The following is a 14854-nucleotide window of genomic DNA, read 5'->3' as shown; positions in this document are numbered from 1 at the left end:
GCTGTGTTTTTTGGCTCCTCGGTGTTTCCGTACTCGCACCGGAGGGGCAGAATGAGCTTCCTCCCCCTCCCTGGCTGAGTGTGGGCGGTGTGGGAGTCTCTGAAGGGGAGGGGAGCCTCCGTGAGCCTCAGACCGCTGCTGGAAACACCGAGAGCCTCCTGCTCCTCCAGCCCGGAGCTCCGCGCGCTCTGACGGTAATGATTGTTTTTCAACATGGAGGAAATAAAGTGTTTTTTCTGAGGTTAGCTTCTCCAGCTAGCAGGCTAAGGAGCTAACTGGCTAGCGGCCGTTAGCTCCGTCCGGTTCTTCCTTCACATCTGGGAGCTTCTTTCGGTTTAAAGTTAGTTTGTTCTGCTGTGAAGCTGAAATGAGGACTTTAATGGAGTTAGCATGGCGGTGTTAGCATGGCGGAGTTAGCATGGAAGCTGTTAATGATTAAACGCTGATTTCGGACTCTGGTCCGAACTGAACCGAACCCTGATTGGCTCGTTATCTGCGCTCATCTCAGACTTTGAAACTGTTTGCGTCATTTGAAGCGTTTGCGCTACATTGAAAGTTTTTTTTCCCCAAGAAGAAGAAGAACAAAGAAAAGTTTCCCTCCGGGTTCAGGCTTCACCGGAAGCTGCGTAGCAGCTGGTTCGGGTCAAACTGCTCGGATCTCTGGGAATCAGCTGGTTTCAGGCTGGTTTGGGTTTCAGTTTCCTCCTCGGAACAAAAGGCCCAGCAGGGCCTCCTCCTCTCGCTGCTCCTGCTCCTCCTGCTGTTCCTCCTCCTTTAGTTTCGGGGTGAACATGTCTCCTGTCAGTTGGACCAGCCTGATGCTCTCAGTGGGCAGATGTTGGCAGAACATGGATCAGAACCCTGGCTAACTGGACCCAGAGGATGAAGGATGAAATACTTCCTCATTCCTGTCCGCATGTTTACCCTCAGTGGGTCTGTGGATCCGGTGTCGGACCGGTTCTGTTCCCTGCTCGGTTCTGGTGGGTCGCCTCCTGATGCTGCTGTTGACCGCAGCGTTCTTCCAGGGAGGGGGGGTTCTGTCTCCCTCTGGGTCTCCCTCTGGGTCTCCTCTTTCTCCCTCAGGAGACTCCAACCCCCAGGCGGCTGATGGATGGGTGGTTTCCATGGTGAGGAGGCGGGTACCCGTTGTCGTGCCAACGGCCGCTGGCCTTCCTCCCATCCCTGTTTCTAATGTTTGTTCAGCCTGTTACTGGGAAACGTGTTGACGTAGCGCTGGCTGAGCAGGGCTCAGGCCCGGGTTCTGGTTCTGGTCTGACCCGGCAGCTGTTTATATGGGATCCAGCTGTGACAGAAACATCTGCCTAGTTTTAAAACCCAGTCTGGACTTGAACTTGGAGTCCTGATTATCTCCTGAGCTGCTGTTATCATCCAGCTGAAGGCAAACAGAGAGGACCTGCTGCTGCTGGGAGGATCTACAGGTCGCCATGGAGACGATGACCCGGCCCTGCCAGCAGGAAAACAAGGAGCGGAAAGGTTTCTGCTCTGGATCAGAGCTGGGGTCAAAGGTCATACTGTTACTTTGAAAGCATCCAAGTTCAGTTTAACCTGAGATCATCTTCACTGATCCTTCATCTCCTGCTGGGTATCGATGCTCCTCTCTGCTTCGCTTCTGGTTCCGACGGACGGGATGTGATGTTCTGGTTCCGACGGACTGGGTGTGATGTTCTGGTTCCGACGGACTGGGTGTGATGTTCTGGTTTCGACGGACGGGATGTGATGTTCTGGTTCCGACGGACTGGGTGTGATGTTCTGGTTCCGACGGACTGGGTATGATGTTCTGGTTCCGACGGACTGGGTATGATGTTCTGGTTCCGACGGACTGGGTATGATGTTCTGGTTCCGACGGACTGGGTGTGACGTTGTGGTTCCGACGGACTGGGTGTGACGTTGTGGTTCCGACGGACTGGGTGTGATGTTCTGGTTCCGACGGACTGGGTGTGATGTTCTGGTTCCGACGGACTGGGTGTGATGTTCTGGTTCCGACGGACTGGGTGTGATGTTCTGGTTCCGACGGACGGGATGTGATGTTCTGGTTCCGACGGACTGGGTGTGATGTTCTGGTTCCGACGGACGGGATGTGATGTTCTGGTTCCGACGGACTGGGTGTGATGTTCTGGTTCCGACGGACGGGATGTGATGTTCTGGTTCCGACGGACGGGATGTGATGTTCTGGTTCCGACGGACGGGATGTGATGTTCTGGTTCCGACGGACGGGATGTGATGTTCTGGTTCCGACGGACTGGGTGTGACGTTGTGGTTCCGACGGACTGGGTGTGACGTTGTGGTTCCGACGGACTGGGTGTGACGTTCTGGTTCCGACGGACTGGGTGTGACGTTCTGGTTCCGACGGACTGGGTGTGATGTTCTGGTTCCGACGGACTGGGTGTGATGTTCTGGTTCCGACGGACTGGGTGTGATGTTCTGGTTCCGACGGACTGGGTGTGATGTTCTGGTTCCGACGGACGGGATGTGATGTTCTGGTTCCGACGGACTGGGTGTGATGTTCTGGTTCCGACGGACGGGATGTGATGTTCTGGTTCCGACGGACTGGGTGTGATGTTCTGGTTCCGACGGACGGGATGTGATGTTCTGGTTCCGACGGACTGGGTGTGATGTTCTGGTTCCGACGGACTGGGTGTGATGTTCTGGTTCCGACGGACGGGATGTGATGTTCTGGTTCCGACGGACTGGGTGTGATGTTCTGGTTCCGACGGACGGGATGTGATGTTCTGGTTCCGACGGACGGGATGTGATGTTCTGGTTCCGACGGACTGGGTGTGATGTTCTGGTTCCGACGGACTGGGTGTGATGTTCTGGTTCCGACGGACTGGGTGTGATGTTCTGGTTCCGACGGACTGGGTGTGATGTTCTGGTTCCGACGGACTGGGTGTGATGTTCTGGTTCCGACGGACTGGGTGTGATGTTCTGGTTCCGACGGACTGGGTGTGATGTTCTGGTTCCGACGGACTGGGTGTGATGTTCTGGTTCCGACGGACTGGGTGTGATGTTCTGGTTCCGACGGACTGGGTGTGATGTTCTGGTTCCGACGGACTGGATGTGATGTTCTGGTTCCGACGGACTGGGTGTGATGTTCTGGTTCCGACGGACTGGGTGTGATGTTCTGGTTCCGACGGACTGGGTGTGATGTTCTGGTTCCGACGGACTGGGTGTGATTTACGCCGTCTGCTATTTTACTGAGACAGAGATGGAACCAGAACCGCTGCGTCTGATCTGGACCCGACCCAAAGTGCTCATAATGCATCATGTTCCTCTGAGAGCTGATTAGCCTAAGTGCTGCTGATGATGATGATGATGATGGTGATTAACGTGCGTTTCCCGTTTATCAGAATCCAGAACTTTTCTCTCCATGACTGAATCCCAGCAGCGGTTCTCCAGATTCTGACCCGATTCAGGCTCAGGCTGAGATCAGAGGTGTTGCTGTGTGCAGGTGATCCTCTGGGAGCCTTCAGTGGGATTAGGATTAGGATTAGGATCAGCAGGCTGCAGCTTTAACTACTGCTAATTAATTAGCTTCAGAGGTCATTGCGGCGCCATCTTTAGGCTGAAACCGTTTCTATGCTTCATGTTTCTGTTGCTCCGGTTCTGACGGACCTCCTTCTTTCTCTGTCTTCCAGAACCCTGCTGGACCCCCCGCTTCCCCTCCACCCACTGGGCCTGATGTGGTAGAATAACGCCTCTTTTTCACTGAGCTGACGCCCTTCTCCACCAGACCCCCCCTGGCTGTAATCCCCCGGGCGGCGGCGGGCCTTCAGGGCGGCTGCACATGCCGCCTTTTGTCTGCGGCGCTGTTGTTGGCCTGGAGGCCATGAGGGAGAGCAGACGGCAGCATAAAGAGCTGACAGCAGGAGAATGAGCTTCCCAGGCCGGAGGATGGGGGGAGGAACCACGTGACGCCGCCATCATCACACCCCCGAGACCAGAACCGGACCGCCGGTCCAACTGGGACGAGTCGCAACAGAAACTGTTTCCTGCTGCTGGTCGGACGTTTAGCAGCCGGCTGCCTAAAGTGCCTTTTTTCTGAGATTTTTTGTTTGTTTTGGAACTCATTTTTGACCCCACTGCTGTCGCCATGGTTACACTACAGTCCAAATGGCGCTTCCTGTTCATGTTCCTGGGCATCCAGCTGGTGGTCATGGCACTGCTTTCCCGGGAGGGATACCAGAAACGGGTCAGCTACTTTATCCGGATCTTCCGTAAGGGCGACGCCACAGGACCGCCGCTCCAGAACCGCACGGGCGGCGCCTTGGGTGGCGGGGACGTCTACGCCAACCTGTCGCACCCGTCCAGAGGACATAGCCATGGAGACGAAATGCCTTACTGTCCAAAGACGTCCCCCCTGATAGGTGAGTCCCTCAGAGGAATAGACTGCGGCGCCCTCTAGCGGCCGTTACTGAAGGCGATTATTAATCTGTCGAGTAATAATCGGATAACCAACGTTTTCTTAAAGAAAACTTTTAACCAGGTGAAACTAAAACTTCTCTACTTGAGTTCTGGATTATAGAGCAGGTTGAAAAGGAAAAACGTTCTTTATCTTAAAGGTAATATATATTCTTTTTGGTATATTTACTGTTTCTCTGTCGGCTAAAGGTCCGTTTTAGAGTCCAGTTAACGATTAATCGATTACTAAATTAGTTGACGATTATTTTTAATAATCAATTAATCGGATTTCAGTCCTAAATATGACCTGACCGTTTATCGGGCGCCATAGCAGTGTCCCTCATAGCTAGCAGGTACAGGCTATATTGGCTAACCAAAACAAAGCTTTTAAGCTATGCTAATGTAGCTAGTGCTATGTGAAATATCAGCAGTACTCCACACAGCGTTACTACTTTAATATAGATTACCATGACTGCCTTTGATGCTGAAATACAATTATTTTTATCATGTCATGTTGGTGATGCTTTAAATATCACCACAGAAGAAGAAAATTGAACCATTGAACACGGCTGTTTCTCTCTGTGTACTTGTGCAGCAGCTTCCAGGTTAGCACTCAGAGTATTTAGTTAAAAGTTCTCTTTTCTGTTGCTGTTGTTCAATAAAAGTACGTTTTCAGATCATTGGAGGCGAGCTTCACTATATGGAACGTTTACTGATTTAGTGCGTAATTTATAAAAAGTTCTGATGTTCAGAACCGCGGCAACCAGTGGAGCTCTGAGGCTAACAGCGGCCAGGACTAATGTTAGCCCGTCCGCGACGGCCATGGCTAACGTTAGCCGGTCTGCAGTGGCCATGGCTAATGTGGATGGCTAATCACAATGTGGTGATGTCATCAGTACGCTGCTGTTCCAGTTGACCCAGATTTATTCTGCGTGTCTCGTTCTCCCCGAGTCCAGACTTTCCTGGGTTCTTCTCTAGAACAGACTTGGTGAGAACCCGAGTCCGTACTCGTGTTTTTGTGAATTGAGAAACGGCCCAAATATTTTATCTTTGCTAATCGTTGCGATCAGTGTAACATTAGATGAGTCAGAGGCGTCTGAACAGACCTCAGGCTATTTACTGCCACCATCTGGTGAGGAGTGTAACTGCTTAGTCTTCCAAGCTTTTATTTTCACAGAAAAACATTTGATGTTAAACGTATTAAAGAAAGAAGAAGCAAAACTTTTTTCCTGTTTGCAGCTTCAGGGGCCTTCAGAGGTTTTTAATCTGATCCTGCTGCTGAACAGCCATCATCTGCCTTCCTGAAGGTTTTATTTCTCTGGAGGCTGCTTCTCAGCCTGGTTCCATAATCAGCTGCCAGGCCTTCATGAATGCAGATCATCTAACGCTGCCTTCAGGGATCTGCATCCTGGATTTATTCCCTCTGAGCTCATTTGCATCTTCAGCTGCTTCTCTCAGCTGTGCTGCGTGCCGCTCGCACGATCTCTGCTTCCTGACTCCTCGCCCTGACTTATGTAAGCGCTCTGGGTCTGCAGTGGACGCCTTGCCCCAGCGCTGAACGCCTTAAAGGAATAGTACAAGTCCACAAAAACGTGTCAATATTCCTCCATACTCCATACTCCAATGTATTCCAAGTGTCCTGAGTGGGTAGCGTCCAGAATTTACTCGAAACGAAGTCATTTAGAATGTTTTTAGAGCATAAACAGTAGTGTATAGGATTTCCTGAAAGCACGCACATGCGCGCTCACGAGTCTACGGAAGCCGGCAGACCAAACCAGATGAAAGTGCGCATTCAGCGTCTGCTCTGCCAATAATGCAAGCGTAGAAGAAGAAATGTGCTGTTTACCTGTGCAAAGAAAGAAACAACGAAAGAAAAATGTCTGAGGACTTCAGTGTTGAGGAAGAGCATGAGTTCTTTGCCGAGCTGAATGCGCTGGTTTGGTCTGCCGGCTTCCGTAGCGTCGTGAGCGCGCATGTGCGTGCTTTCAGGAAATCCTATAAACTACTGTTTATGCTCTAAAAACATTCTAAATGACTTCGTTTCGAGTAAATTATGGATGCTACCCACTCAGGACACTTGGAATACATTGGACGAGCAGTATGGAGGAATATTGACACGTTTTTTGTGGACTTTTATGGACCTTTCTGCCTCGGGCGCCATAGACCTCCATTATTTGAATGTCAGCAGACAGCAAGAAGCCTCCCAGATCTCCAGATGCATAGAGCCCCACTCCCACAGCCTGCCACTCTGGGTCCCTGATACCCACCAGAGGAGCTGCTGCAGCAATATATTTCATAAAATTTTGAATTTTTATTTGAAATCAAATTATAAAAAAAAAATCCATATATATATATTTTTTAATGTCTTAATGAGGGTTGCTGGGTGGGTGTGGCTGCGCCCTCTATTGAGCAGCCGCCTGAAACGTTCAGCTGCTTGGTGGTTCTGACGCCTGTCGGAGGATCGGTGGGTATCTGGGTCCATCCCGAGATCTGGTTTTTAGAAGCTGGTTCCTCCGTTGATACGACCGTAGATCTGGGTTCGAATCAGCGATCCATGTTTGGAATATTTTAAAGGTTAACGTATAACTACTGATTATGTAGTTAATTTGGTTTCCTGGTTGTTTGGGCTTATGGTCATTTCCTGTCTTCCGCTGTGACTTCCTCCACAGATATGGTGCAGCGCTGCACAGCTACAGGGCTCCACAGCGCCATCTATCAGAGTGTTTTAGGAAAAATGTTTTATTTAAAAAAAAAAATCAATGCTAGGAGCTGATAGATCGATATTATATGGAACAGCTGAAAATGCCGATAATTGCCAAATATACCTAAGAGGAGAAGAAGAAAAGAAGAACGCGCATCAGTGAGTAGCGGAGATGCTCTTCTTCGTCTAAATCCAAAAATGTCCGCATTGTTAGCTACACATGATGTTTTTAAGATGGAATATCACTATTATAAAAACCCTGCTATTCCTGTTATCATTATTCCAGCAATCAGGCCCTGATTGGCGCAATGAATTCCCACGGTTCCTGAATGCAGCAGCTGGGAATACTTTGTCCTAAACTGTCCTTAAATAACCGTCCCCTTCACACCATCTATCCCCTGAGGGATCCGCACTTTGACACTGGGAGAGAAAATCAGCTTGAATTATTTTTTTTTTAAGTTTCAAATGAAATAATTTTTGCGACCTGTATCTGATCTTTCATGACGGCCTGATGAACACAGATCTGATGTTTTCCAATGCGACCGAGGCCACTCGGCTCTGTGGTCCTCAATCCGATACGATCTTTTCTAATGCGACCTGTGTCTGAACAGCCAGGTCGCATTCATCCGACCTGAACGCCATTAATAATCAACAAACGTCTCTATTCTGGGTCTTGCTACGCAGAAGCAGGAAGAAAAACAACAATGATGCAGAGAGCTGTATATTTTTTGAATCCTCTTGAAATAATTGTTTTTAAGGTTGGAAAAGATGCGCTCCAGCGCTACCATCCATGTTTACCTCTGTAAACACAGAGCCCGCTGGCTTGTGATGTCATTGCGTCCTCTACTGCGCATGCGGGACACTTAGGTTGTATGAACGCAGGTCATACAGGAGATCACATACAAGTCGTATATATATTTGGAAATGTGAACGGCAGCGCAGAAAAAATCAGAATTGAGCCTGTAGGCCTGCAGGGTGAACGTTAGCGGCGCTAACTGAGCTCCATATTTGTTGTTTTCAGGAGGCGAGTTCTGGTTCGGCCGTTTCCAGGTCTGATTGTTGGTTCCATAATTAAAATGCTTTCTGAGCGGGTCACCCTGAGCCAGATGTTGCAGATTTCACCGCAGGGTTCTGCTTCTGCCAGAGCTGCTACTAACCATTAACCATTACTAACCATACTGGTTTCATTCCTGCTCTAAGTGAGTCGCTCTGTCAGCTAAAGACACGTTTTAGAGTTTCTATGCTCCTGTTAATGATTAATCGATTCCTGAATGACGATTATTTCAGGTGTTCTGTCAGATGGGCATACCTGATCAGACCAGCATACCCTGTTTATCCCTTTAGTTTAGTAAGAAAATAAACTTTAAAGCACCTCAGAGGGCGCGTATCCCTTTAGTCATTTATAAAAAACAGATTAATTGCTTTCTATATTACAGTTTGGCCATCTGACCTTAAATAGTTTTGTTTGCACACAGCTAAAGGGAAACACGCCCGCTGAGAACAAAACTAAAGGGATAAACGAGTAATAATGACCACGGCTGTGCTGATCTGACAGAACAGCGGCTGATCGACTAGAGCCCAAAATGTTTGGTTCTTCTGAACCCGCTGCAGAACTGAACTCAGCCTGAAGTATCGTTCGCTTTGGGTCCGCTCCATTAACCTGGGTCTGTCCGCAGGCGGGCCGATCCACGTCAGCTTCCTGTCTGGACTCACTCTGGCCGAGGTTCAGAGGAAAAACCCCCTGGTGGTACGAGGGGGGCGCTACAGGCCGCCGGAATGCGAGGCCCGACACAAGACGGCCATCATCATCCCCCACCGCAACCGAGAGCATCACCTGAAGTTCCTGCTCTACTACCTGCATCCGTTCCTGCAGCGCCAGCAGCTCAGCTACGGGATCTACGTCATCCACCAGGTGAGTCGCGCTCACTGCTGGACAGCTCCCCCTGGTGGACCCGAACCTTTCACCATTCTACTGGTTTTACTGGTTCTTCAACCTGCTGATGGTTTGATGCCAGTCAGACTGATCATTCTTTTCCAGCATGCAGATTTGGCTCCAAACTTAGAACAGAAATATTTCCCAGCAGCCTCTCTGTTTCCCTCTGATAAACAGGGAGCACCTCCAAGCAACACGTGGGGGAGGGGAGCCGTTGCTTTGCAGCCGAATAATGGATCTAAATCTCCAGGATTTTTATCTAATCAGTGAAATATGGATGAATCAGAATATTTTTTTCTTTATTCTTTTGGTGTAAAGGCGGGAAACTACACCTTTAACCGCGCCAAGCTGATGAACGTCGGTTTCCGGGAGGCGATGAGGGAGGAGGACTGGGACTGCCTGTTCTTCCACGACGTCGACCTCATCCCCGAGGACGACCGCAACCTCTACGTCTGCGACGACAACCCCAAGCACGCCGCCATCGCCATGGACAAGTTTGGCTACAAGTACGTCCCTGAGAACGCCGGTCAAAATGTCGGCCGCCGCTTCTGAGCAAGACTCACCGCTCGGCTTCTACCTGTTCTCTCCAGGCTTCCGTACAAGATGTACTTCGGAGGAGTGTCCGCTCTGTCGCCGCTGCACTACCTGAAGATGAACGGCTTCCCCAACAACTACTGGGGCTGGGGTGGCGAGGACGATGACATCGGAGTCAGGTGAGGGCGGTTCTGAGGTTCTGACGGACCGTCCCGTTCAGGTCCTAGAGATAAATGGTTCTGTTTCTGTCCGCTCAGAGTGTCTCTGGCCGGGATGTACATCAGCCGTCCGTCTCTGAAGGTTGGCCGCTACAAGATGATCAAACACAAGCTGGACAAAGGCAACGACATCAACCCAAAGAGGTAGAGTTCATCCGTTACTGGATGAGTTAACTTCTGTTCCCTTTATGTCCCTTTCCTTGTACGTGTGAAATGTCCCATGCTCCTGAATGCACCATAGCTATCTGACGCTCGTGAATGCATCACACTGGTCTGTGAACGCTGTGCAGAGTAGATGCATGTTTGATTTTCCGCTTCAGACGAAGCTTTGCAGTTTGAAAACTATCACTGTTTATTGTTGTGTGTGAAAACAAGAGACTAGAACAGATAAATCAGCCGAACCTCGGACACAATGTTTGGATTAAACGTTGTTCATAACAGCCGGACGTTTGTAAATGAATCTGCAAAATAACCACAATTGTTTTTCCCACTAGAGGAATATTTAAACGTTTTTATATCATTAATATAACAACAAGTAGCTCCATTGGTCACATTTTAATCAGTTTTCCTCGTCGATAGTCGCAGTTGTTCAGAGCGAGGCGCACTCCCGCCACTGGGGATGCATATCTCTGCAGGGATGCACTTTTCAGCATAACACCGGACCGCGGTCCGCTAATCCGTGACCTCTGCATTAAACCGAAGCCAAGAGTAACGATTGTTTTAAAATGTAAGGAATAGAAAGTACAGATACTGTGTGAAAATGTAATGAGTAGAAGTCAGAAGTAGGAGGAAAAATAAGTAATGGAGTAAAGTATAGATCCTAAAAAGTGTATTTAAGTACAGTAACAAAATATTTGTACTTCTCTACTTGACACCTCTGTCCACCCCAACAATCCCGCCCCCTATGATAACCGACCAATCACATTCACTTTATTCACTGGTGTAAGTCGGGCACCACTGGGAGAATTCAGAAATGTAGCGGTTAGAACAGCCGCTTCCCTACGACTTTAACTGGATCATTACTGCAGCTGAAGGTTGTTCTGTGATTCTGGGTTCAAACCAAAGATGTTCTGAGCATCAAAAACGCTTCAATGCAGAAATCTGGACTCTGCATCAAACTGTGGTCCAGTTGCTTTGCTGCTGGGCGCTAACCCTTCCGGTTAGAGAGCCGCTTGGCTTTATTTACTTTCAGTTGGAAAAATAGTTTTAAGATGTGAGAAAGTCCACCTCCAAACTGTTCATCAGGATTATAATCCCACTATAATCTGCAGTCCAGACCTCCAGTATCCCGCCGCTGTTGTCAGACCAGCATACCTATAGTCAGTACGAATGCGCAAGATGTCAGGTTTGCTTTTATCTTTAGTTTTGTTAAAAAAATAAACTTTAAACTACCTCAGCGGGCGTGTTTCCCTTTAGTCATGGTCAAAAAAATTACTTAATTTTTGGTGTTTTTTTAAAGCATATGGCGATCTGACCTTAAATAGTTTTTTTACATGACTAAAGGGAAACACGCTCGCTGAGGTGGTTTAAAGTTTATTTTTAGAACAAAACTAAAGGAATAAACGGTTATTAACTATGCAGGTTTTCTGCTGGTCATTGAAAATCATTAAGAAATTCAATTATTTTTTTAATTAAGGCCTTAATTGCCATTAAAATTCTTTAAATGTGATTATTGTGGCATTTAAAATGCTTTATAAAAAAAAAAAATGTTTATAAAAACAACCTAGTCAGATATATGCTATTGTGATATATTTCTGCAGATCTTCTTCCGGTTGATCATAAATTTTTATGTTCAGAAAAAACGTGAACGCAGCGTTAGTCTGCATCATAGTTTAGCTTGATTTTATCAAACGGCGGCGATCAGAACCAGAACCTGCTGCTTTAGATCCATTCAGGAGAATCTCTTCTTCTGTCCTCAGATTCAACATGTTGGCAAAAACCCGTCAGACCTGGAAGATGGACGGCATGAACACGATGGAGTACGAGATCGTCTCCAGGGACTACCTGCCCCTCTACACCAACATCACCGTCAACATCGGGACAGAGTCCGGCCTGCGCTCGCCTGCGCAGCCACGCAAGCCTGCAGAGAAGCCTGCAGAGAAGCCTGCAGAGAAGCTTGCAGAGAAGCTTGCAGAGAAGCCTGCAGAGAAGCCTGCAGAGAAGCCTGCAGGAAACTCCTCAACCAAACTCCAGAACAAACCAGCAGCTGTGAAATAATCCTGTGATCTGTGCAGATGGGCGATCAGCTGCTTCAGGCTGAGGACGATTGGTTTCAGCTAAAATGAAGCGATGGCTCCCCCTTGTGGCTCCTTTAATCCTTCATATCTTATCGACGTTCCACAGGAGCTACAGGAGGAGCTGAGTTGGACTCTGTGAGTTTGTGTGTAAGGCGCTGTAGCCGCTGTATAAACCATGAGGCCTTAGAATCGTGTATTTCTCTATCTTAGATCTTATTGTTTGTAGAACGAGTGTAAAGGAGGAGTTCCTGACCGACTGTTTCTGCTCCTGAAGCAAACGTCTCCACAGTCGGCATTTTTTTCTCCTTCCTGGCTGACCAGCAGGGGGAGCTGCTGACACATGTTGGCTGATTTCAGATGAAATAGACGCCCAATATTCCTCCTCCATCTTTTTCCTTTCATGCATCTTTGACTCTGACAGCTGATTGTGTGAAAAAGTGTTTTTAAACCTGTGAGTTTGGCAGAAAAACCAAAGAATCTGCTCCAGATCAGGAGCTCTTCTAACTGTGGTGATGGACTTTCCTTCTCCCCATCGAGGAGGCGGAGCTCCAGGATCCTGCAGACGCCTGCTCGTCACTCATCAGGTCATGGGCCTTATCTGATGGTCAGCGTCTTATTGAGCATATCTGGATCAGATGGGCTGAGACGTTAAAGCGAAGAGCGAGGATGTGACTGAATAAAGCGAGCCCTCCCAGGGTTCTGCTGCTGCTTGTTTCTGTTCTCCTTTCTGACTTCTGCACACTCCACAGTGGCCTTATACTCCTGAATAAACTGATTCAGCGTAACCCTGCTCTGCTGGCCTTTTTATTGATTAATCTCCTCTGCATTCGTTAGCTTAGGCCAGACGTACACTATGATTTATTGCCCCACTTCTAGCCTGATGGTGCGTGGTGTAGTGACCAGGGGCTAACGAGGGGCGATCAGCCTCTAACGACGACCCCCCCCCATCAGGAATCAGAAGGTCGGGAGAAAATCCAACATGGTTGAAATTCAGTCGGCCGTCGTAAGGTGGTCATGGGCAAATCTCTGTGGGCAAACAAGGATTCTTCTTCTTCCTCTTAGATGTAAACCCAGCAGCATGGCGGGGGGGCAATGAGTGAAATGGAGTTCTTTCTGTCAAACTGTCAGACCGTAGTAGCCACGTTAGCTCAGCCATGTCTCTGTCCAAATACGTCGTCTCCTTTTCTTTTTAGGGCTTTCAGCACTAAATCGCCCAAATATCCAAGGCAGCGCGTTTCCCTCTAGTGAGCTTCATGTTCCTCTGCTACTGGTTTGGCTTCCAGATAGACGAGTCCCAGTAGCGCCATCTCACTGCGGAGCTGAGTCCCACCTGGTTTTTAGACGTACAGCGTGAGCAGGTAGATCGCATCAGAGCGTCGGGTCGCACAGCGTGAGAACAAACATCGTGAGCTGAGAACTTTTAAACCTGCAGTTTCATCGTACAGTGTGAGCTGCAACTGCGAGCAACAATTGAAAAAAATTGTTTGAAGGTGGACTTTCTCACTTAGAAACGTGTTAAAACTATTCTTTCAGCTCATAAAGTAAATAAAGCCGAGCTGCTCTCTAGCTGGAAGCTACAGAACAGATAAACAACCAGAGCGTTGAAGCAGTGAAGCAGCTGGACCACTTTGATCCAGAGTCCAGATTTCTGTTATGTGTTTTTGACGCTCGTAACGCGTTCAGTGTGAACGCAGCAATAGATTGCCTTTATATGTTCAGCAGGATTTTAATGGTTTAAATTTGGTCGGGTAATAAATAGCACATATTAAAGGTTGAGAAACAGAACACATATTTATTGCTAATTTACATGGACTTTGAAAAGTTCTGCCAGAAATTCACAATAAAACCCTGGACTGATGGATGGCCCTTTAGACATAATTCATTAATCTCATGAATATATTAATGATTAATGTATTATCAATATTCACACACCACTTCCAGCCTCTGATTCTTTCTTAAGGTAAGTTCACTCTAAAACTCAGAGCACGCTGTGAAACAGGAAGGCTATAGATCCTAAATGTCATTGGTCTCCTCGGCTGTGATCTTCTATTTCTCAGGAGAAACACCAGAGATCCCTCCTGCTGCACAACTGATCAGACAATAAAGTAAAGGAAGTAAAACAGAACCTCCTTCCTCAACGTCTCACTGAAGTTTGGTCCAAACTGAACGGATGGGGACAGCTTCAGCACGTTTCAGAGAGGAATCACTAATTACACGATGGAGACGTGAACATAAAGGACATAAAGCTGAAAGCAGCTGCAGCTTCATTGTGGTAGATCTAAGCGTTTAGAGGGAAAAAGCAGCCAGAGACACCAGCAGGGTTGAGATGATCCATGATTGGTGGCGTAATGATCTGCAGCCGTCCCGGACCTCCTGAGGATCGATGGTCACCTGCAGGAAAATAAACAGATCATCATCAGTGGGTTTGAGCGGCTGACTGGTCAAATATTAGATAAACGCAGCGAGAAAAGAGCGTAAAGCAGGAGAAGGACGAACTGGGAAGGTTTTCTGGAGGTAGAACAGCAGCCCCCCCTCTCTGTGAGAGGGAGCAGCACATTACGGATTTTTTTTCAAACAAATTGTCTGAAATGGTCGCATGGTTTTAAGCCAGACGTACACTGTACGATTTTATGCCCTTTTTTCTGGAGGATTTTCAAATCGTGCAAGAATTTTCCCATCGGGTCGACTTCCAGCCTGATGGTGCGTAGTGTAGTGACCAGGGGGCGATCAGCCTCTAATGACCCCCACCATCAGGAATCTTAAAGGAATAGTACACCCAAAACATGATTAGCCTTCATTTTCTACTCCCCCC

At 48.1% G+C, this 14854-nt stretch overlaps 1 protein-coding gene across 4 annotated transcripts; it reads left to right on the top strand.

Annotated features, from left to right (window-relative positions):
• Window positions 1-35: 35 nt before the first annotated feature.
• si:dkey-199f5.8 (beta-1,4-galactosyltransferase 3) lies at window positions 36-12238 on the top strand. 4 transcript variants are annotated; one of them, XM_038307673.1, is made up of 8 exons: window positions 36-194; window positions 3657-4385; window positions 8797-9032; window positions 9372-9559; window positions 9644-9766; window positions 9845-9949; window positions 11725-11886; window positions 11935-12238. In XM_038307673.1, exons 2-8 carry the CDS (start codon window positions 4112-4114, stop codon window positions 12020-12022), a joined length of 1176 nt encoding a protein of 391 aa, XP_038163601.1. In that variant the 5' UTR covers window positions 36-194; window positions 3657-4111; the 3' UTR covers window positions 12023-12238. The 4 variants fall into 4 exon arrangements, with proteins under 4 accessions (XP_038163601.1, XP_038163600.1, XP_038163598.1 ...); XM_038307672.1 differs by having other exon boundaries at window positions 11725-11898; XM_038307670.1 differs by having other exon boundaries at window positions 11725-12238.
• Window positions 12239-14854: the final 2616 nt, after the last annotated feature.

This window comes from Cyprinodon tularosa, unplaced genomic scaffold, assembly GCF_016077235.1.
Source record: "Cyprinodon tularosa strain WSP-4 unplaced genomic scaffold, ASM1607723v1 ctg618, whole genome shotgun sequence".
NCBI classification, from domain to species: domain Eukaryota; kingdom Metazoa; phylum Chordata; class Actinopteri; order Cyprinodontiformes; family Cyprinodontidae; genus Cyprinodon; species Cyprinodon tularosa.
This window is presented reverse-complemented; position numbering and strand designations above follow the sequence as displayed.